The 24219-nt window shown below is 48.5% G+C and overlaps 1 protein-coding gene across 1 annotated transcript in view; it reads right to left on the bottom strand.

The window, feature by feature from the left end:
• LOC127576113 (cGMP-dependent 3',5'-cyclic phosphodiesterase) overlaps nucleotides 1-24219 on the bottom strand; it is a 194406-nt gene that overhangs the window by 31241 nt on the left and 138946 nt on the right. Inside the window, 6 exon segments of the mRNA XM_052026499.1 lie at nucleotides 4253-4375; nucleotides 6144-6221; nucleotides 12343-12455; nucleotides 14579-14756; nucleotides 18621-18699; nucleotides 23856-23919. Coding sequence (XP_051882459.1) covers nucleotides 4253-4375; nucleotides 6144-6221; nucleotides 12343-12455; nucleotides 14579-14756; nucleotides 18621-18699; nucleotides 23856-23919 — 635 coding nt within the window.

Here is a 24219-nt window from a genome sequence, read left to right as displayed (position 1 = left end):
GGCATTGGAGAGGGTCCAGAAGAGGTTCACAAGAATGATCCCGGGAATGAAAGGGTTAACGTATGAGGCGCGTTTGATGTCTCTGGGTCTGTAGTTCAAAAGGATGAGGGAGGGGAATCTCATTGAAACCTACTGGATACTGAAAGGCCTGGATAGAGTGGACGTGGAGAGGATGTTTCCATCAGTGGGAGAGTCCAGGATCCGAGGGCACAGCCTCAGAATAAAGGGACGTCCCTTTAGAACTGAGATGGGGTGGAATTTCTTCAGCCAGAGGGTGGTGAATCTGTGGAATTCGTTGCCACAGGCGGCTGTGGAGGCCAAGTCACTGGGTGTGTTTAAGGCAGAGATTGGTAGGTTCTTGATTGATGAAGGGGTGAAGGGTCACGGGGAGAAGGTGGGAGACTGGGGTTAAAATAAAAATCAGCCATGATGGAATGGCAGAGTAGGCCCGATGGGCCGAATGGCCTAATTCTGCTCCTATATCTTATGATCTAAGACAGGAACAGGCCCCTTCACCCATGTGCTGAAGGAATTAAGCGAAAGACACCTAATCCCTTCTGCCTGCACATGGTCCATATCCCTCCAGTCTCTGCACATTCATGTGTCCATTTAAGAACCTCTTAAACGCGTCTGTCGTATCTGCCTCCACCCCCACCCCGGCAGCACATTCCAGGCACCCACCACTCTGTGTAAAAAAACTAACCCCTTACATCTCCTTTGAACTTACCCCCTCTCACCTTAAATGCATGTCCTCTAGTATTGGACATTGCAACCCTGGGGAAAAGATACTGTCTGTCTCCTCTATCTATGCATCTCATAATCTTATAAACCTCTATCAGGTCTCCCCTCAGCCTCCGACGCTCCAGAGAAAACAACCCAAGTTTGCCCAACCTCTCCTTATAGCTCATACCCTCTAATCCAGGCAGCATCCTGGTGAACCTCTTCTGCACCCTCTCCAAAGCCTCCAAGTCCTTCCTGTAATGGGGCGACCAGAACTGAATGCAATACTCCAGATGCGGCCTAACCAGAGTTTCATAAAGCTGCAACGTGACTTCCTGACTCTTGAACTCAGTGCCTCAACTAATGAAGGCAAGCGTGCCGTGCACGTTCTATACCACCCAGTTGAGTTAAGGACAGGGAACAGGAAGGCAATTGGCTCCTTGACCACTCAGGGCTGATCCCACTTCCCTGCCCAATCCCTGGATTCACTCGGTCTCCAGACTCTCTGCTCTGAATGCATCCGTGACCCAAGCTTCCTCTGAGATAGGGAATTCCAAAGGAATTCCTCCACATCTCCACCGGAGATCATGTCCGCTGGCTCCAGGACCTGCAGCTGGAGAAAACATCTTCTCAACATCTGGGGGGCACCTATAAACCCATGACACATTTCACACAGCTAAACTCCCGTGAGTTGAGGTGTTGTCCACAGGAACAGGACATCTACAGCGCTTCATGTGGAATCGAACGGTTCTAAAACTTAGTGTGAATTAATTACAAAACATGTAATAGATTAATAGCATGACTCCATTAAAATGTGGGGTAGATTTATTGCAAAACATGGAGTGGATTATAGCAGAAGGTGTTGGAAACTGACAAATAATCTGAAACATTAACTCGGTTTTCCTTTTCACAGATGCTGCCCGACCTGCTGAGCGTTTCCAGCATTTTCTGTTTTATTTCAGGCTTCCGATAGCTGCAGCTCTTTTTTGATTCTCATTTACTGGAGTGGAATCTTTAACAAAACATTGTGTAGGTATGTTGGGAAATTTGGGATGGATTTATTGCAAAACATGCAATGGTCCATCAGATCCATTACAAAACATGGAGAGGATTATTCATACAGCATCCTAACCAGCCTCAGCTTTTCCTCCACTAGTTCCATTCTGTATCTTCTCCACCTGAAGTCTTTTGAGCTAAATCATCTCCCCGTTTGCTGAAGCACTTTTGGCCCCAAAACACAGGAACACAGGAGGACAGGAGCAGGAGGAGGCCACTCGGCCCCTCGAGCATGCCCTGCTAATTAATATGATCATGGCTGATCTACCCTGGCCTCAACCCCTCTCTGTGCCAGTTCCCCAGAGCCCTCAGTTCCTCAATCTTTCAAAGGCATGGTAGTATAACGGTTAGCGTAACGCCATTACAGCACCAGCGACCCAGGTTCAATTCACGTCACTGTTTGTAAGGAGTTTGTACGTTAGAACATTACAGCACAGTACAGGCCCTTCCGCCCACAATGTTGTGCCGTCATTTTATCCTGCTCTAAGATCTATCTAACCCTTCCCTCCCACATAGCCCCCCATTTCTCTATCATTCATGTGTCTATCTAAGAGTCTCTTAAATGTCCCTAATGTATCTGCCCCCACAACCTTTGCAGGCAGTGCGTTCCACGCACCCACCACTCTCTGTATAAAAAACTTACCCCTGACATCCCCCTTATATCTTCCTCCAGTCACCTTAAAATTATGTCCCCTCGTGTTAGCCGTTGTCGCCCTGGGAAAAAGTCTCTGATCGTCCACTCGATCTATGCCTCTTATCACCTTGTACACCTCTGGGTTTCCTCTGGGTGCTCCGGTTTCCTCTCACATTGCAAAGACGTACGGGTTAGGAAGTTGTGGGCATGCTATGTTGGCGCAGGAAGCGTGGTGACACTTGCGGGCTGCCCCCAGAACACTCTACGCAAAAGATGCGCTTCACTGTGTGTTTCGATGTACATGTGACTAATAAAGATCTCATCTTCATCGACCTCCACCTTAAATATATCCAAGGATCCGGCCTCCACCTCCCTCAGGGACAGAAAATTCCAGAGATTCACCATCCTCTGAGAGAAGAGATTTCAGCACACTTCAGTTTTACACAGCCAGCCACTTATTTTGCAGCTATATCCCTTGTTTGAGACACTCTCACTGGTAGAAACATCTCAATATTGACCCTGTCAAACCCCCTTAGGATCTTACCCACCCACCCAAGATATTCTATCTTCTCCCCCCTCCCATCGGGCAGAAGATACAAAAGCCTGAAAGCACGTACCACCAGGCTCAAGGACAGCTTCTATCCTGCTGTTATAAGACTATTGAACGGTCCCCTAGTACGATAAAATGGACTCTTGACCTCACAATCTACCTTGTTATGGCCATTGCACCTTATTGTCTGCCTGCACTGCACTTTCTCTCTAACTGTAACACCTTATTCTGCATTCTGTTATTGTTTTCCCTTGTACTACCTCAATGCACTGTGTAATGAATTGACCTGTACGATTGGTATGCAAGACAAGTTTTTCACTGTACCGCAGTACAAGTGACAATAATAACCCAATACCAAATACCATCTCCAATTGCCCCTGGACTGAGGGGTTTGCTGGGCCGTTTCGGAGGGTTATATGCAGACCAGACTAGGTAAAGATGGCAGATTCCCTCCACTGAAGGATAATAATGAAGCCGAAAGATTTTTAATTTTGTATTCCTTACAAATCACTGGTTCTTTTTTGTAATTACTACTGTTGCTGTGGTGAGATTTGAACTCACGTCTCTGAATTGTTAGTAACAAAGTCATAGAGTTATACAGCACAGAAACAGGCCCTTTGGCCCAACTCGTCCGTGCCGACCAACGTGCCTACGTGAGCGAGTCCCATTTGCCCATGTTTGGCCCACATCCTTCTAAACCTTTCCTATCCACATGGCCTTTAAACGTTGAAATTGTACCCGCGGCTACCACTTTCTCTGACAGCTTGTTCCATTTCCCTACTACCCTGTGTGAAAAATTTGCCCCTCGGGTCCCCTTAATCTTTCCCCTCTCTCCTTAAACCTATGCCCTCTAGTTTTAGACTCCCCTACCCCTAGACTGTGACCATCCACCTTATCGATGCCCCTCATGATTTTATAAACCTCTATAAGGTCACCCCTCAGCCTCCTTCGCTCCAGGGAAAACAGTCCCAGCCTATCCAGCCTCTCCTTATAACACACGCCCTCCAGTCCAGGTAACATTCTCGTGAAAGTTTTCTGCCCCTCTCCAGCTTAATGACGTCCTTCCTACAGTGGGGTGACCAGAACTGCTCACAACACTGCAAGTGTGGTCTCACCAACATCCTATACAGCTGCAACACGATGTCCCAACCCCCATACTCAGTGCCCTGACCAATGAAGGCAAGTGTGCCAAATGCCTTCTTCACCACCCTGTGTACCAGGCCTCTGGAATACCAGTAAGGTAATGTAATCACTGTGCCACAGCGGGACTCAGCCCCTTACAGAGGACTTACCATGGTGGTGTTTTCCTCAGGGACAGAGCGTGGAGTGAAGGTGAACTTGGCAAAGTCAGGACTGATTTCGACCACCGGTTGAATGCCATACCGCAAGAGTTTCATAACCTCGTCGTTTGTGACCTGTATTCAAACCACAGAAAGAGGAAAAGCCCAGTTACATAGAACAGTACAGCACAGGAACAGGCCCTTCGGCCCACCAAGTCTGTACTGAACACAATGCTGAATTAAACTAAATCCCTTCTGCCTGCACATGATCCATATCCCTCCATATTTCTGTGTCTAACCATCTCTTAAAGGCCACTATCGTATCCGCTTCCACAACCCACCCCCAGCAGAGCGCTCCAGGCACCCACCACTCTCTCTGTAAAAATCCTGCCTCGCACATCTCCTTTAAACTTTCCCCTTATCACTTTACCTGCATGTCCTCTAGTACTTGACATTTCTACCCTGAGAAAAAGGCTCTGTCTACTCTATCTATGCCTCTCATAATCTAATGAACTTCTATCAGGTCTCCCCTCAGTCTCTGACACTCCAGAGAAAACAACCCAAGTTTGTCCAACTTTGTCTTGTATCTCATACCCTATGGTCCAGGCAGCATCTGGTAAGCCTCTTCTGCACCCTCTCCAAAGCCTCCACATCCTTCCTGTAATGGGGCAACCAGAATTGCACACAGTACTCCCAAGTGTGGCCCAACCAAAGTTTTATACAGCCCATCCAGTCTCTCAAACCTTTCTGCCCAATTTACTGGGTCCCTTCCACCTCCAGCACCAATCTAACTTAGCCAGTCTCATCACACCCCCAAAACTCCACCCCAAATTCTATACAACCCATTCTGTTCAGACGTCATTGACCTGAAACTGTACCTTCTCCACAGAACCTGTCTGATCTGCTGAGTGTTTCCACACTTTATTTCAGAGTTCCAACATCTGCAGGATTTTATTTGGAACCCATTCACCCATTCGTCCTGAGCTCTGTGGTCCACCATGTCGGGCAACCCCTCAAAATTCCACCACCTCCAACAAGATGCCACTGCCAAACACATCTCCCCTCCTTTCCTCCACCATTCCAAAGGGACCGTTTCTATCTACAGCTCCCTGGTCCGCTCTCCCATCCCCACCAAACACACCCATCTCACAATATCTTTCCATTTCACCAATAGAGATGCAACATCTGCTGTTTTACATCCCTCTCCTGTCTGTATCAGTGGTGCTGAGGTGGAGATGGCTGTAGGTGTAAACATCACCAACAATTTGTCCTGGTCCAGCTACATAGATGTTACAACCAAGGTAACACACCGACACCTCTACTTCCTCAGAAGGCTAAGGAAATTCGATGACCCTCACCAATTTTTACATATGCACCACAGGAAGCATCCTATCTGGATGCATCACGGCTTGGTATGGCAACTGCTTTGCCCGGGACTGCAAGAAACTGCAGGGAGTTGTGGACACAGCCCAGTCTATCATGAAATCCAGCCTTCCCTCCACCGACTGTCCACACTTCCCACTGCCTCAGGAAAGCAGCCAGCATAATCAAAGACCCCTCCCACCCCGAACATTCTCTCTTCTCCCTTCTATTGGGAAGAAGCTTGAGAGCACATACCACCAGATTCAAGGACAGCTTCTATCCCGCTGTTACCAGACTCTTGAACGGACCTCTCATACGTTAAAGATGAACTCTTGATCTCCCAGTCTACCTCGTTGTGGACCTTGCACTTTATTTTGTCTACCTGCACTGCACTTTCTCTGTAGCTACAACACTCTATTCTGCATTCTGTTTCTTTTTGTACTACCTCTCCTCACACCTGCTGCTTGACCTGGGGGTTATTATCGGCATTCTCTGATTTTATTTCAGATTTCCAGCTTCTGCAGGATTTTGATTGTCTCACCTTCATGTGGTACATCATCATCTCATTGGCCAGGTGACTTCTGTACTGGGCTTCGTGAACCTTCTTGTACAGCAGTGACTGGGAAGAGGAAAAAAGACGTCAGTACATCCAACAGTATCGTCCTGGTTGCCAGTTAAATGCAATTGAATGTTGGCCATTTATTCTTTGATTTCTTACCCTCTGTTACTTCACTCACTGCCAAATGGTCCAACACTAACCAAGCTTCTGTCACATCTAAGCGTGGACCCGTATAACGTACAACGAAGCCATTCAAACCTCTGTACTCACCGTCTACACAACGCACTGCAGTTACTCACCCAGGCTACTCCATCAGCACCTCCCAAACCCACCTCCTCTCCCACCCAGTAGGACAAGGGCAGTGGGTACAGGGGAACACCACCACCTGCAGGTTCCCCTCCTGGTCACACACCGTCCCGACTTGGAAATATCTCGCCGTTCCTTCACCGTCACTGGGTCTAAATCCTGGAACTCCCTCCCCAACAGCACCGTGGGAGCCCCTTCACCAGAAGGACTGCAGCGGGTCAAGAAGGGGGCTCACCCCCACCTTCTCTCCACACCTTAATTTAAGGTGAGGGGGGGAAAAGTTCAAAAGGAAACGTGCGGGGCAAGTTTTTTTTTACACAGGGTGACGGGTACCTGGAATGTGCTGCCAGGTGTGGTGGTGGTGGAGCAGATACGATAGAGGCACCTAAGAGGCTCTGAGATAAGCAGAGAATGGAGGGATATGGACCATGGATACAGCACAGTGGTGTAGCGGTTAGCGTAACGCCATTACAGCGCCAGCGACCCGGGTTCGATTCCGGCCGCTGTCTGTAAGGAGTTTGTACGTTCTCCCCGTGTCTGCGTGGGTTTCCTCCGGGTGCTCCGGTTTCCTCCCATATTCCAAAGACGTACAGGTTAGGAAGTTGTGGGCGTGCTACGTTGGCGCCGGAAGCGTGGCAACACTTGCGGGCTGCCCCCAGAACACTGTACGCAAAAGATGCATTTCACTGTGTGTTTTGATGTACATGTGACTAATAAAGATATCTTATGTGCAGGCAGAAGGGATTCGTTTAATTAGGCATCATTAGCTTAATTAGTTTGGCACCACATGGTGGGCTGAAGGGTCTATTCCTGATGAGATGAGAGATTGGGACTGGTACTGCTGCTCAGAAGGGAAGGGTGGGAAAGAGACATGCTGTAGTGATAGGGGACTCGATAGTCAGGGAAACAGACAGGAGGTTCTGTGGCAGTGAGCATGAATCCCGGATGGTATGTTGCCTCCCAGGTGCCAAGGTCCGGGATGTCACTGATCAGGTCCACGGGATTCTTGAGCGGGAGGGAGAGCAGCCAGAAGTTGTGGTCCATGTTGGCACCAACGACATAGGTAGGAAGGGGGATGAGGTCCTGAAGAGCGAGTTCAGGGAGCTAGGCAGAAGACTGAGGAACAGGACCTCAAGGGTAGCAATCTCGGGATTGCTGCCAGTGCCACGCGATAGTGAAGGTAGGAACAGGAGGTGGTGGCAGATAAATGTGTGGCTGAGAAGTTGGTGCAGGAGGGAGGGTTTTAGATTTCTGGATCATTGGGATCTCTTCTCGGGAAGGTGGGACCCGTACAGAGAGGATGGGTTACACCCGAACCAGAAGGGGGCCAATATCCTTGCGGCGAGATTTGCTAGGGTGGTTTGGGAGGGTTTAAACTAGTTTGTGAGGGGGAAGGGAACCGGAGGAGTAGGTCAGAGGAAGAAGGGGATGGGGAAAAGTCAGATCAAACAGGTAGAGAGGCTTTGGGGAAGGAGAAGCAGAATACAGGCTATAAAAGTAGTAAGGTAGATGGACTGAAGTGTGTTTACTTAAATGCAAGAAGTGTCAGGAATAAGGGGTATGAACTGAGGGCTTGGATAAGTATGGGGGACTCTGATATCGTGGCTAGTACTGAGATGTGGCTGACGTCAGGAGAGGAGTGGATATTGAATATTCCTGGTTTTCAGTGTTTTAAAAGGGATTGGGAAGGGGGGGAGAAGAGGAGGAGGGGTGGCGATACTGGTCAGGGACACTGTTACAGCTGTGGAAAGGATGGATGTTGTAGAAGGATCATCTCTAGAGTCCGTATAGGTGGAATTAAGGAACAAGAAAGGAGCAGTTACTCTACTAGGAGTATTCTATAGGCCCCCCAGTAGCAGTAGAGATATAGAGGAGCAGATTGGCAGGCAGTGTTTGGAGAGAAGCAAAAATAACAGGGTTGTTATAATGGGAGACTTCAACTTCCCAAATATAGACTGGAACCTGCTTAGTGCCAAAGGTTCAGATGGGACGGAATTTGTTAAATGATTCCAGGAGGACTTCCTGATGCAGTATGTCGACAGGCCGACTAGAGGGAATGCCATGCTAGATCTAGTTTTAGGAACTGAACCGGGACAGGTGAAGGATCTATTGGTGGGTGAGCATTTGGGGAACAGTGACCATTGCTCCATAACCTTTAAAATTGTCATGGACAGGGACAGGTGCAGAGAGGACAAGAAGATATTTAATTGGGGAAGGGCGAACTATGAGGCTATAAGGAGAGAACTTGGAGTGTAAATTGGGATGTCCTTTTTGAAGGGAAATGTACCATGGAGATGTGGTCGATGCTCAGGGATCTTAGGCAGGATGTTAGGGATAAATATGTCCCGGTGAGGCAGAGAAGGAATGGCAGGGTGAAGGAACCATGGGTGATGAGAGAGGTGGAACAACTAGTTAGGGAGAAGAAGGTAGCATACATAAGGTACAAGCAGCAAGGTTCAGACAGGGCCCTTGAGGAATTGAGTAGCGAGGAAGGAACTTAAGAAAGGGCTGAGGAGAGCTAGAAGGGGACATGAAAAGGCTTTGGCTAGTAGGGTTAAGGAAAATCCCAAGGCCTTTCTCACATACGTGAAGGGTAGGAGGATGGCTAGGGTCAAGGTAGGTCCGATTAAAGACAAAGGTGGGAGAATTTGCCTGGAGGCGGCAGAAGTGGGAGAAGTTCTCAATGAGTACTTCTCTTTGGTATTCACCAGGGAGAGGGGTCTTGATGACGCGGAAGGGAGTGCTGGTAGGGGTAATGTTCTTGAGGTTGTAGATATCAAGAGAGAGGATGTGTTGAAGTTGCTAAATAATATCAAGACAGATAAATCTCCAGGGCGTGACGGGATTTTCCCCAGGCTGCTTCGAGAGGCGAGGGAGGAGATTGTTGAACCGCTGATAAGGATCTTTGAGTCCTCGTTGTCCACGGGGGTGGTTCCGGAGGATTGGAGGGTGGCGACTGTTGTCCCCTTGTTCAAAAAAGGTAGGAGGGATAGTCCAGGGAATTATAGACCGATGAGTCTCAAGTCTGTGGTGGGTAAGCTGTTAGAAAGCATTCTAAGGGATAGGATCTATGAACACCTAGAGAATCATGGACTGATTAGGGACAGCCAGCATGGCTTTGTGAAGGGAAGATCTTGCCTCACAAGCCTGATACAGTTCTTTGAGGAGGTGACCAGGAAGATTGATGAGGGTAGTGCGGTGGATGTGGTTTACATGGATTTTAGTAAGGCGTTTGATAAGGTTCCTCATGGTAGGCTTCTTCAGAAGGTCAGAGGCCAAGGGATCCAGGGAAGCTTGGCTGTGTGGATTAGGAATTCACTTGTCTGTAGAAAGCAGAGGGTTGTGGTGGAAGGAGTGCCCTCGGATTGGAAGGCAGTGACTAGTGGTGTTCCGCAGGGATCGGTTCTGGGACCTCTACTTTTTGTGATATTTATAGATGACTTAGATGAGGGGGTGGAGGGCTGGGTTAGTAAGTTTGCGGACGACACTAAGATTGGCAGTGTTGTGGATAGTGTAGAGGGCTGTCGGAGCTTACAGAGGGATATTGATAGGATGCAGATCTGGGCTGACAAGTGGCAGATGGAGTTCAATCCGGAGAAGTGTGAAGGACAAACTTCAGGGCAGAGTACAGAGTAAGTGGCAAGGTACTTGGCAGTGTAGAGGAGCAGAGGGATCTGGGGGTTCATATTCACAGTTCACTGAAAGTTGCCTCACAGGTGGAAAGAGCAGTTAAGAAGGCCTATGGGATGTTAGCTTTCATAAATCATGGGATTGAGTTTAAGAGCCGCGAAGTGATAATGCAGCTTTACAAAACTCTAGTTAGACCACACTTAGAGTACTGTGTTCAGTTCTGTTCGCCTCATTATAGGAAGGATGTGGAGGCGTTGGAGAGGGTGCAGAGGAGATTTACCAGGATGCTGCCTGGATTAGAGAGTATGGAATATGAGGAGAGGCTTAATGTGCTAGGGCTTTATTCACTGGAAAGGAGGAGGACGAGAGGAGACATGATAGAGGTATATAAAATATTGAGAGGAATAGATAGAGTAGACAGTCAGCGCCTCCTTCCCAGGGCACCAATGCTCAAGACAAGAGGGCATTGCTTTAAGGTTATGGGTGGGAGGGTCAGGGGAGATGTCAGGGGGAGGTTTTTCACCCAGAGAGTGGTTGGTGCATGGAATGCGCTGCCTGGGGCGGTGGTGGAGGCAGATACATTGGACAAGTTCAGGAGCTTGTTGGATAGGCATATGGCAGAATGTGAGATAGAGGGACATGCGGGAGGAAAGGGTTAGATAGTGTGAGGGTGGTTTGATGGACGGCACAACATGGTGGGCCGAAAGGCCTGTCTTGTGCTCTATGGTTCTATGGTTCTATGCTCTCAAGGGGCATTTGCGGATGGGTAATAAATGCTGACCTTACCAGTGATGCCCAACTCTAATACACGAGAAGAAGCGCTTGTGCCGGCTCTTTGGAAACGTTTTCCAATGGATCCCTCTGTCCTGCTCCCTCCATTCCTTCATGGGAGCAGACATCACTGCAATGCCAGCATTTATGGCCCATCCCTAATTGCCCCTGAACAGAGGAGGCAGTTAGGAGTTAACCACACGGGGCGGGTCTGGAGTCAAATACTGGCCAGACCGAGTGTAGTCACCAGAGTTCATCCCCTGAAATTTGGGTTTTGATGAATCAGACATCGAGTATAAAAGTCAGGAAGTCATGTTGCAGGTGTATAAAACTTTGGTTAGGCTGGATTTGAAGTATTGTGTGTAGTTCTGGTCGCCCCATTACAGGAAGGATGTGGAGGCTTTGGAGAGGGTGTAGAAGAGGTTCGCCAGGATGCTGCCTGGATTAGAGGGCATGAGCTATGTTGGACAAACTTGGGTTGTTTTCTCTGGAGCGGCAGAGGCTGATGGGAGACCTGATAGAAGTTTGTAAAACCTAGGCATAGATAGAATCATTTCTCCCAGGGTGGAAATGTCAAATACTGGAGGACATGCATTTAAGGTGACGGGGGAAAGTCTAAAGGAAATTGTAAGGCAAAGGTTTTTTTTTGAAACACAGAGAGTGGTGGGTGCCTGGAACGGGCTGCCAGGGGTGGTGGTGGAGGCAGATACGATAGCAATGTTTAAGAGGCATTTAGACAGACACATGGACAGGCAGGGAATGGAGGGAGATGGACCATGTGCGGGCAGATGGGATTAGTTTCATTTGGCATCGTGTTCGACACAGACGTGATGGGCCGAGGGGCCTGTTCTTGTGCCGTACTGTTCTATGTTCTGGAAGCATTCCAAGTTCTAAGTGTTTGACAGCTGGGTAAGCTTGGGGGCATTTCATGGGCAGTGTTTGATCCGGTGTGTCCTTATGATGGTACAACAGCTCTCCCCAACACTCTCTTCCCCCACCTCCGTCCAAAGTCCCTCCCCAACGCTCTCTCCTCCTCTCCCATACCTACTCCCTTCCCTACCAAACATCTCTCACCCACATTCTCCCTCCTCCTCCAGCATCCAAATCTCTCCCCCTCCCTCTCCTCCCCTGCACAACATTGACCTCCCCCCCCACAGCCCTCCCCTTCCCCAACATCTCTCCCCCGTCAACTCCCTCCCTTCCCCATCTAAGCTCCCTGCCCAACCCTGCCCAAATTCGCTCCCCCCACCCCCTCCTCCCCCGGTCCAATATCTCACGCTGGTACCACCCTCTTCCTCCCCACTCTTCCCATCACCCCCCACCCCCCCCCCCAACCGAATCCCACACACCCCTGCCTGACCTCCCCCTCCCAGTACTGTCTGCCCAACTGTCCTTCAGTGCTGACCTGGGGTGGGGCTGTAGGAAGAGCCCACCGCACCCCTCCCCTCATCCACACCCCTCCCCACGTACTCACATGAGCAATACTGATGCCGCAGTAGATGGAGAAGGCCAGAGCCAAGTCCTCGTCGAACTTGGTGAACCACGGCCCGTTCACCTTGTTACACAGTTCGGCCACACCCACGATCTCTGCGGGAGAGGGAGCAGAATCAGACTGAGAGGAGGACGAAGGGAGGAAACAATGAGGTTGCAGGAAGGAGGACATTCGGCCCCTCAGTCCTGCTCCACCATTCACCAAGATCATGACGGATCTTCTACCACAGCCCCATTTCTTGCTGTACCCACTACTTGCTTAGGAGGTTGAGGAGGTTCGGCTTGTCACCAAACACTCTAAACATCTTCTACAGATGTACTGTTGAAAGTGTCCCAACTGGTTGCATCACAGTCTGGGATGGCAATTCGAATGCACAGGAAGCTGCCGAGAGTAGTGGACTCTGCCCGATACTTCGCAGGCACAGCCCTCCCCACCACCAGGAGTATCTGGGCCATGCCATCTTCTCGCAGCTACCGTCGGGCAGGAGGTACAGAAGCCTGAAGTCCCACACCACCAGGTTCAGGAACAGCTACTTCCCTTCAACCATTCGGTTCTTGAACCGACCAGCACAACCCTAATCACTACCTCAGTACAGCAACACTAGGACCACTTTGCACTACAATGGACTTTTCTTTTGTTCTAATTGTATTCTTTCTTGTATAATTAATGTTTATTTTATGTTTTTCTTGTGAATGTTGTGTCTCTAATCCTTTGTGCCTGTGATGCTGCTGCAAGTAAGTTTTTCACTGCACCTGTGCACATATGGACGTGCAGATGACAATAAACTCAACTTTGACTTTAATCCTTTGATTCCCTTAATGTCCAAAAATCTATCCATCTCTATTTTGAACGGATGAGAGCCCCTGGGGCAGAGAAACCTCAAAGCTCTTCCATTAAGACGTCAACTTCCTGATCTCAGTATCCACCCTATGGAGACCCCAGAGACGACAGATGCTGGAATCTGGAGCAACACACAATCTGCTGGAGGAACTCAGCAGGTTCAGGCAGCATCTGTGGGGGGGAATGGACAGCTGATGTTTTGGGCTGAGACCCTTCATCTGGACTCCACATGCCTTTCCTGAGGGAACCCTAGGTAACAACAACAGGACAACATAGAACACAGAACAGTACAGCACAGGGACAGGCCCATTGGCCCACAATCTCTGTGCCGACCATGATACCAATTTAAACTGCACATCTGCCTGCACATGATCCCTCCACTTCCAACCTGTTTGTGTGCCCGTTGAAATGCCTCTTAAACATTGGTGTTGTATCTGCCCCCACCACCACCCCCAGCAGCCCGTTCCAGGCACCCACCGCTCTCTGTGGAAAAACTTGCCTCATAGATTTCCTTGCAAATCCCCCCCCAACTTCCGCCGTAAATCTATGCCCTCCAGCATTTGACATTTCCACCCTGGGAAAATGACCATCTAAGGTTCAAGGTATATGGGCCAAATTCAGGCAAATGCAAGGATTCTGCCAGGACTCAAGAGCCTGAGTTACAGAGAGAGGTTGGGCAGGCTAGGACTTTATTCCTCAGAGTGTAGGAGACCGAGGGGTGACCTTATAGAGGTATGTGAGATCATGAGGGGCATAGACAGGGTAAATGCACACAGTCTCTTTCCCAAGCTTGGGAATCAAGAACGAGAGGGCATAGGTCTACGGTGAGAGGGAAAAGATTTAAAAGGGGACCTGAGGGGCACCTTCTTCACCCAGACGGTGATCTGTGTATGGAACGAGCTGCCAGAGAAAGTGGTTGAGGCAGGTACATTAACAACATTTAAAAGATATTTGAACAGGTACATGAATAGGAAAGGTTTAGAGATATGGGCCAAACATGGGAAAATGGGACTAGCTTCGTGGGCTCAATGGTCAGCATGGACGAGTTGGGCCAAAGGACCTGTTTCCGTTCTGTGTGGCTCTACATCCCCGATGGCTGGAGAGTCCGGAACCACCACTCACGGCCTGGGGATACGGGGTTTGCCACTTAAGATCAGGAGATCCTTCTTCATCAAGGGAGTGACGATTAGCGTAGATAGGCATCAGGGTCGGCATGGACACGATAGGCCAAAGGGGCCTGTTTCTACCCTGTATAGCTCCATGAATTAATTCGACATCTGCTGTGGTGGGATTGGAACTCAGGTCTCCGGATTACCAGTCTGGTACCCTGACCACCGCGCCACATGACGCCCGGGGATTGTCCGCGGCCGATACTCACGGTTGTTCTCATCGATGATGGGGAAGCAAAGGATGTTCCTGGTGCGGAAGCCGGTGGTGTCGTCGACGCCCCGGTAGAACAGCGGGTGGGAGTAGGCATCCTTGATGTTGAGGATCTCGCCGGTGGTTGCCACGTGACCAGCGATACCTTGGTCGGCCGGCATCCGGAACTCTGCGGACTGTGGTGGCACGGACAGAGCAGCGTCAGTCTGGGGTGGATGAGATGGAAGGGCAGAGGGGGGAGGGCTGGAGGGAGGGGGGAAGAGGAGGGCGAGGGCTGGAGGGAGAGGAGGGCAGGGGGAGATGGTGTGAGTAGGATGAAGGGTAGAGAGGAAGGGTGAGGTGAGGGACAGAGGGAGGTGGAGAGAGAGCGAGGGAGGGTAGGAGGGAAAGGGGAAGAGTGAGAAAGTGGAGGGTATGTGCGATGGAGGGGGGAGGAGAGACAGAAGAGGATAGGAAGGAGTAGGGTGAGGGTGAGGGAAGGGGCAGGAGGGAGAAGGAGAGAGAGAGGGGACGGTAGCAGGGAGAGATAGGGAGGGAGGGGAGAGGAAGGGAGAGAGAAGAGGGACGCGTGGGAGTCCAAGGAGGGAGAGACAAAATGGGAGAACTGACGGGAAGGAGGGCAGACAGACAGAGGCAAGAGGGAAGGGGGGGAGAACAACAGGGGTGGAAGGGGAGGGTGAGAGAGAGGGAGATGGATAATCTTCCACACCTACCTAACCCACTGCCCCGTGCCAACCGCTTGGATTTTATTGGTATCAGGCAGAATTTAGTGATCACTTTTCTTCAACTTACCAGCTTGATCAATTTAGAGATTACTCAGTCAGGGGGAGTACATTCAGCCCCTCGAGCCTGTTCCACCCTTCAATGAGATTGGGGGTACTGCCATCTCAGAAAATGCTCTGCAAGGCCCTAACCCAAGGTAAATCAGAAGCCCCAATGACCCTTCCCCAAAACAGACGCAGCCTGTCCAATCACTCCCTATAACCCCAGCCCTCCAGTCCCGGCAACATCCTGGTGAATCTTTCCTGTACTCTCTCCAGCTTAATCACATCCTTCCTACAGTGTGGTGACCAGATTTGCACACAATGCTTCAAGTGCGGTCTCACCAACATTTTGTACAACTGCAACACGACCACCACAACCTGTATACTCAACGCCTCAGCCAATGAAGGCAAGCATACCATTGATATCAATATTCATAGATACATCGTTAGTTATCGCTTGTTTCAGCGCAGAGGGAGAACGTTCTGTTCATTGAATTCCTGCTGCCTCCTCATTGAACAGTCCCATTCCATCTCTCGTTCCCCGTAGCTCTGCAAGTTATTTTTCCCTCACGTGTCCATTCAGTAACCCCTGATTGACTGTTTTCCCACCCCTAGAGACAGCAAGTCCCAGATAACCACCCTCTCTGCACAAACGGATTTTCTTCCCATTCACTTTGAATCCATGACTCCTTGTCCCAGAACCGTTCGCTAGTGGGATCAGTCCCTCTGCTTACCCTGTCTAAAGTCCTCACTGATCCTGTCCACCTACATCAACCTGAGATTAGTTAGTCGGAAACTTTCATAGTAAGTTTGCTGATGACACGAAGGTCGGTGGTGTTGTGGATAGTGTAGAAGGTTGATGTAGATTACAATAGGACATTGATAGGATGCAGAGCTGGGCTGAGAAGTGGCAAATGGATTTCAACCCAGATAAGTGTGAAGTGATTCATTATGGAAGATCGAATTTGAAGGCAGAATACAAGGTTAATGGCAGGACTCTTAGCAGTGTGGAGGAACAGAGGGATCTTGGTGTCCACGTCCATAGATCCCTCAAGGTTGCCGCACAGGTCAATAGGGTTGTTAAGAAGGTGTATGGTGTGTTGGCCTTCATTTGTCGGGGTATTGAGTTCAAGAGCCGTGAGGTAATGTTGCAGCTCTATAGAACTCTGGTCAGACCACACTTGGAGTATTGTGTTCAGTTCAGGTTGCCTCATTATAGGAAGGATGTGGAAGCTTTAGAGAAGGTGCAGAGGAGATTTACCAGGATGCTGCCTGGATTGGACAGCATGTCTTAGGAGGAGAGGTTGAGTGAACTAGGGCTTTTCTCTTTGGAGACAAGGAGGACGAGAGGTGACTGGATAGAGGTGTACAAGATGATAAGAGACATAGATCAAGTGGACAGTCAGGGACATTTTCCCCAGGGCGACAATGGCTAAAACGAGGGGACATAATTTTAAGGTGATTGGAGGAAGGTACAAGGGGGATGTCAGAGGTAAGTTGTTTTTGTTTTACACACAGAGAGTAGTGGGTGCGTGGAACGCACTGCCGGCAGAGGTTGTGGAGGCAGATACATCAGGGACATTTAAGAGACGCTTAGATAGACACATGAATGATAGAGAAATGGAGGGCTGTATGGGAGGGAAGAGTTAAAAAGATATTAGAGCAGGATAAAATGTCAGCACAACACTGTGGGCCGAAGGGCCTGTACTGTGCTGTAATGTTCTATGTTTCATCAGCCACCACCTCTGAAACCGTGACTTAGTGTCTCCTCTCATTCATTCGGAGATACTGGAGGCCAAAAATACATTATCTTCCCTTAACGTAAATGTCCAACACTAGAGGCCTTAGATTTAGGATAAGGTTTGGATAGAATCTTAGGAGGAATATTTTCCCCCCGGAGGGAACACAGTGCCTGAGGGGGTGGTGGAGGCAGAGAAGTATCTGGATGAGCACTTGAATTGTCAAGGTGGAGAAGTCTATGGACAAAGTGATGGTGAAGAAGGCTTTTGAATCACTTGCCTTCATCAGTCAGAATATTGAGCACAGGAGCTGGGGCGCAGAAGCTACTGGAAGGCGCTGAGCTCCTCTGGAGCTTGTGGAGACCGACCATTCACTGTGGGAGGAGATCACAGTAATGTGGTCAACTTGGGGAAACAGGCAAACTGCTGCAGCAACTCAGCGGGTCGGGCAGCATCTGTGGGGGGAGAAGAATTGTCGACGTTTCAAGTCGAGACCCTGCATCAGGATTGAGTGTGGATAGAAGAGATGGCAGGGATAGCAGGCAGGCACGGTAGTGTAGCGGTTAGCGTAACGCTACTACAGCGCCAGTGACCCGGGTTCACAAAGAGGGTGGATATGGGACAAACGCAGACAAATGGGACCAGCTTGGATGGGCAACTTAGTCGGCATGGATGAGTTGGGCTGAAGGGCCTGTTGCTGTACTGTATAACTCTGTGAATATTGTAAGGATCCCAACTAATTTGGCTAAAGAAATTTGGCATGTCCCCTTTGATCCTCACCAATTTTTACAGATGTACCATAGAAAGTATCCGATCCGGATGCATCCTGGCTTGGTACGGCAACTGCTCTACCCGTGACGCAAGAAACTGCAGAGAGTTGTGGACACAGCTCAGCACGTCACGGAAACCAGACTCCCCTCCATGGACTCTGTCTACACTTCTCGCTGCCTCGGTAAAGCAGCCAGCATAAGCAAAGACCCCTCCCACCCCGGACATTCTCTCTTCTCCCCCCTCCCATCAGGCAGAAGATACAAAAGCCTGAAAGCACGTACCACCAGGCTCAAGGACAGCTTCTACCCCGCTGTTATAAGACTATTGAATGGTCCTCTAGTACAATAAGATGGACTCTTGACCTCACAATCTACCTCGTTATGGCTTTGCACCTTATTGTCTGCCTGCACTGCATTTTCTCTGTAACTGTAACACTTTATTCTGCATTCTGTTATCGTTTTCCCTTGTACTGCCTCAATGCACTGTTGTAGTGAAATGTATGGGTGGCGTGCAAAACAAAGTCTTTCACTGTACCTCGGTACATGTGACAACAATAAACCAATTTAATTTACTAACCTATTGCGGCATCAACTAACCCCCGAGGTCTCCCTCTTCCTGTGCTATTCAATTTACATCATCCCTCCTCATTACCGTGGAACTGCACCACGTGGTGTGGACAGACTCTCCCCCCCACAGCCTCGGTGTCCCCAGCCCCAGTTACACACACCGCACAGACATCATCAGTTTCAGCAGAGAAACCCCTCACCTCATCAGTTACAAATCCTCCATCGAACACCTTTGCAACCAGTTCTTTGTTGTTCTGCTCCAACAGAAACACAGAACAGCTGTGGGAGAGCAGCAGAGAGAAAGAGATAACAAGCTTACCATCACTGACAGATGCAGAGGAGTGATTCCCTGATGTAACAGGTGGAGGCAATGGGAAGAAACTCTCTTTAAAATGTCTACCCAATGGGAAACCCGCTTTAAAAGGTGTAGCCAATGGGAAGAAACTCTCTTTAAAATGTCTACCCAATGGGAAACCCTCTTTAAAAGGTGTAGCCAATGGGAAGAAACTCTCTTTAAAATGTCTATCCAATGGGAAACCCTCTTTAAAAGGTGTAGCCAATGGGAAGAAACTCTCTTTGAAATGTCTACCCAATGGGAAACCCGCTTTAAAAGGTGTAGCCAATGGGAAGAAACTCTCTTTAAAATGTCTACCCAATGGGAAACCTTCTTTAAAAGGTGTAGCCAATGGGAAGAAACTCTCTTTGAAATGTCTACCCAATGGGAAACCCGCTTTAAAAGGTGTAGCCAATGGGAAGAAACTCTCTTTAAAATGTCTACCCAATGGGAAACCCTCTTTAAAAGGTGTAGCCAATGGGAAGAAACTCTCTTTAAAATGTCTACCCAATGGGAAACCCGCTTTAAAAGGTGTAGCCAATGGGAAGAAACTCTCTTTAAAATGTCTACCCAATGGGAAACCCGCTTTAAAAGGTGTAGCCAATGGGAAGAAACTCTCTTTAAAATGTCTACCCAATGGGAAACCTTCTTTAAAAGGTGTAGCCAATGGGAAGAAACTCTCTTTGAAATGTCTACCCAATGGGAAACCCGCTTTAAAAGGTGTAGCCAATGGGAAGAAACTCTCTTTAAAATGTCTACCCAATGGGAAACCCTCTTTAAAAGGTGTAGCCAATGGGAAGAAACTCTCTTTAAAATGTCTACCCAATGGGAAACCCGCTTTAAAAGGTGTAGCCAATGGGAAGAAACTCTCTTTAAAATGTCTACCCAATGGGAAACCCGCTTTAAAAGGTGTAGCCAATGGGAAGAAACTCTCTTTAAAATGTCTACCCAATGGGAAACCCTCTTTAAAAGGTGTAACCAATGGGAAGAAACTCTCTTTAAAATGTCTACCCAATGGGAAACCCTCTTTAAAAGGTGTAGCCAATGAGAAAAAAGTCTCTTTGAAAGGTATAGCCAATGGGATGAGACTCTCTTTGAAAGGTATAAGCCAATGGGGAAAGACTCACTCAAAAGGTGTAACCAATGGGGAGAGAGCCTTTTTAAAAGGTGTAGCCATGGGGAGAGACTCCCTTTGAAATGGGTCCCTGATGGGCAGAGACTCCCTATAATATAATTTGATCGGGAGAGATTCCCTCTTTAAGGGAAGAGATCTTTTTAAAAAGGGGGTCTGATGGAGACGTCCATGATGGGGAAAGAGAGTCTTCCTTTACAGGGTTTGAGTACAGGGAAAGTCTCCCTCTTTAATAAGACGATGGGAAGCACCTCTCTTTAAGAGAGGTCCTGTATGGTGAGAGGCTCCCTCTTTAGAAAAGATCCCTGTTGAGGACACTGCAGTAACCACAACTTGTCTTCATATGGGCGCCTTGAATCACAAGTTTTACCCATTTTATGCCTACAATATGAGTAAAACCATCCCAATTTGCCTCTCGTGGCTGTTATCAAATTAAATCTGAGACCGTAAGATGTTTGGAGTTATCCGGACAGGTGAGCAAAGGGGTGGCTTCAATGAGCATTGTAAAGGAGGAGAGAGAGGGGTAGAGAGGTTTGGGGGGTGCATCCTGAACTTGGAGCCAACCGCTGAAGGTACGGCCACCAGTCAAAGCAACTGGAATTATGGTGACCTTGAGATGTTGGGGGATTATGTGGCTGGAGGAAGTTACCCAGACCTCAAACCACAGACTGCTCTGAAGGCAAGACTGGGATTCCAGATGTGGCGTTGGGGGATCTAGTAAAGAGTTAACAAGCACTGCAGGCGAAGGGTGGATGTGTCTTGGTGGGGGTTGAGAAACTCGGCCCGAGGTCAGAGAGCGAACCATCTTACCAACGTGAGCAAGGAACGGAGGGAAGCAGAAGTCAAGAAACGAAGGGTGCGCCAGGGGCTCCCTCAATTGGGTGGGTGAGTTCTTAGCCTTGTAGGCTGGGGTTAGGGGTGTTACAAGATTTACTGCATGAGGAGAGACCCCAGAACCTGATGCTGATGGGGTGGATTGTGTAGGTTGGAGGGGGGGAGTGGGCTGGCGGGAGTTTTTGAATTTTCTGTGGTCTGAGCTTCTGTCCCTAATTCCTCTCCAGAACTTCCGCCATATTCTCAGCTTCATGTTGTCAAAGAAAGTTTTCCCAACAGTCTCCACATGCTGATGTCGTAACCCACACCAAGACAAGTCCACCCTTCGCCTGCAGTGCTCGATAACCCAATACATTCTCTGTAGCTGTGACACTTTACTCTGTACTGTTGTTTTTATTTCCTTTTGGTCTGCCAGGTCCACGTTTATATCTTTTAGTTCCTTTTCATTTTGTTTTCTTTTATTGTCTCTTCCTCCATAACTGAAGCTTGAACCCTTTTATATCCTGGCAATCCATTTGACGTCCTGACAGTAGTATCAGGGGTCCCGTAATCACAAGCGTCCTCAGAGTGCTTTGAGTTTTCAATATTTATTGTTTGGGGAGGTCCAGATGATGCAGGTGGGAGCCCCACAATAGGACTAACATTAATTATAGTCCTTTCTTGGTCAATTGTTTCTCCCTTATTTGCTTCTCTGGTCACGGGCTGCTGGGAATGCCTGTAACCGTCATTCATCACATCCGGTTCGGTGAAACTTTGAAACTCTTGTGGCAATTGGACTGAATTGCCTGATGATTTTACGCTACTTGGGGTTCCTAACAGACTCCCTTGTGAAAAAGGGCTTGATGAAGCTGTTGTAACAGAAAGACAAGCTAAATTCTTTCCTGGCTGTTATTGTTTTTACCTGTACTACCTCAATGCACTCTGTACTAACTCAATGTAACTGCACTGTGTAATGAATTGATCTGTACGATTGGTACGCAAGACAAGTTTTTCACTGTACCTCGGTACAAGTGACAATAATAAACCAATACCAATACCAACAGCATGATCTTGCCATGGAGTTTTAGATCCTCAGAGGTGGTCCCTGTTCTGCAAGCCTGAGGGAGACATCTGCTTCCCCTTCAACCATTCTGCTCTTGAACCAACCGGCACAACACTCATCACTACAGTTTAGCAGCACTATGACCACTTGGTATTGGTATTGGTCTGTTATTGTCACTTGTACCGAGGTACAGTGAAAAGCTTGTCTTACAAACCGATTGTACAGGTCAATTCATTACACAGTGCAGTTACATTGAGTTAGTACAGAGTGCATTGAGGTAATGCAGGTAAAAACAGTAACAGTACAGAGTAAAGTGTCACAGCTACAGAGAAAGTGCAGTGCAATAAGGTGCGAGGTCAAAACAAGATAGATCGTGAGGTCAGAGTCCATCTCATTGTATAAGGGAACCGTTCAATAGTCTTATCACAGTGGGGTAGAAGCTGTCTTTGCACTAAAACAAACTTTTTTTTGTTCTAATTGTGTTCTTTCTTGTAAAATTGTGTATAATTTATGTTTAATTAATGTTTTTCTTGTGCAGGCTGCTTATCTGATGCTGTGTGCCTGTGATGCTGCTGCAAGTAAGTTTTTCATTGCACCTGTGCACACATGGACTTGTGCTCATGACAATAAACTTGACTTTGACTTTGACTTTTCATTGGAATGCAAAGCACCTTGAAGCTCAGAAGAAGAGGCACTGCAATCCCTACCGGCCATAAAATCCCCGACCTGGGGTAGAGAGAGAGCTCTCATCCTGGGCTGGTCCAATCATCAAACCCGGGAACCTTTCAAAGGTGGGAAGGGTCGGGGTCTCAGGTGGGAGTTTGGGGTGGAGGGAGGGGTGTGGAGATGCACTCTAGCTCCTCTTCCCCAACAGCAGCATCGTGAAGGCATTTACCTTCACCCCGAAGGTGATGTGGCTTCCCTTCGGCTCAGAGGTTTCCAATGGCTCTCAGCCTCATTGACAGATTGAAATTGCCAACCTGCCTCCTGGGCTTGGATTGGCTGCCTGCCTCCAGATCCTACCCCGTGTTAGACTCAGAAGTTGCAGAGTCGGGACACAAGTTTAAGAAATTAGAACTTTTAACATCAAACTTGACCCAAGATGAGGGGTTAAGCCTTTCAGTATCCAAAGAAAGTCTGCATTTCTATAGCACCTTTAACATCCCCAACTGCTTCACAGCCAATGGAATGTTTGTAAGACACCGTGTGTGGCACAGAGCAAACATCATAAACCTTATTTCCTCAGGAGGCTAAAGAAATTTGGCATGCCCCCTTTGATACTCACCAATTTTTATTGATGCACCATAGAAAGCATCCTATCCGGATGCATCACGGCTTGGTACGGCAACTGATTTGCCCAAGACCGCAGGAAACTGCAGAGAGTTGTGGACACAGCTCAGCACGTCACGGAAACCAGCCTCCCCTCCATGGACTCTGTCTACACTTCTTGCTGCCTCGGTAAAGCAGCCAGCATAATCAAAGACCCCACCCACCCCGGATATTCTCTCTTCTCCCTCCTCCCATTGGGCAGAAGATACAAAAGCCTGAAAGCACATACCACCAGGGTCAAGGACAGCTTCTATCCTGCTGTTATAAGACTATTGAACGGTCCCCTAGTACAATAAGATGGACTCGACCTCATAATCTACCTTGTCATGGCCTTATTGTCTGTCTGCACTGCACTTTCTCTGTAGCTGTGACACTTTATTCTGCATTCTGTTTTGTTTTACCTTGTACTACCTCGATGTACTATGCAATGAATTGATCTGTATGAATGGTATTCAAGATAAGTTTTTCACTGTACCTCAGTGCATGTGACAATTATAAACCGATTCCAATTCCAATTCTCAGTAGCCTTTGTCAGTGATGTTGTATTGTGGAGACTCTGGGAGACTCCCCTGTACTTCTTTACATCTGTGTCTGTTAATGTCCGACCTGAGACACGGCACCTCTGACAGTGTGGCACTCCCTCTGTACGACTGTGCTCTGATCTCTGGATTGGAGCTTGAAGCTGCCAAGTCTTCTTGCTGAGACAAGAGAGGTGTCACTGAACCACACAAACCCCCCAGTACCCACACATCCATGAGACTCACCTCTCCGCATTGGTAAGGTTCCGTGCTTCCTGAATGATTTCTTGAAGGAGCACTGTAACGTTATCTGCAAAAGTCAAAACAGCTGGTCACTTGGAAACTGCAATGGTTCTCAATTCACTCCGTGTTGCCAATCCACTTGAATGTGGAGAAGCAGCTCCACATGCAGAAGACGTTAATTTCTATTTTACAAAATCTGGGCATTATTGGAAAGACCTGCATTTATTGCCCATCCTTCATTGCCCCTGAGAAGGTGCAGGTCAGCTGGCTTCTTAATATAGAACATAGAACAGTACAGCACAGGAACAAGTTGCGGAAACATCAAAGGTCCCATCACCCGGGCCATGCCATCTTCTCGCAGCTCCCA

Source organism: Pristis pectinata, chromosome 11 (assembly GCF_009764475.1).
Source record: "Pristis pectinata isolate sPriPec2 chromosome 11, sPriPec2.1.pri, whole genome shotgun sequence".
Classification (NCBI taxonomy): domain Eukaryota; kingdom Metazoa; phylum Chordata; class Chondrichthyes; order Rhinopristiformes; family Pristidae; genus Pristis; species Pristis pectinata.
This window is presented reverse-complemented; position numbering and strand designations above follow the sequence as displayed.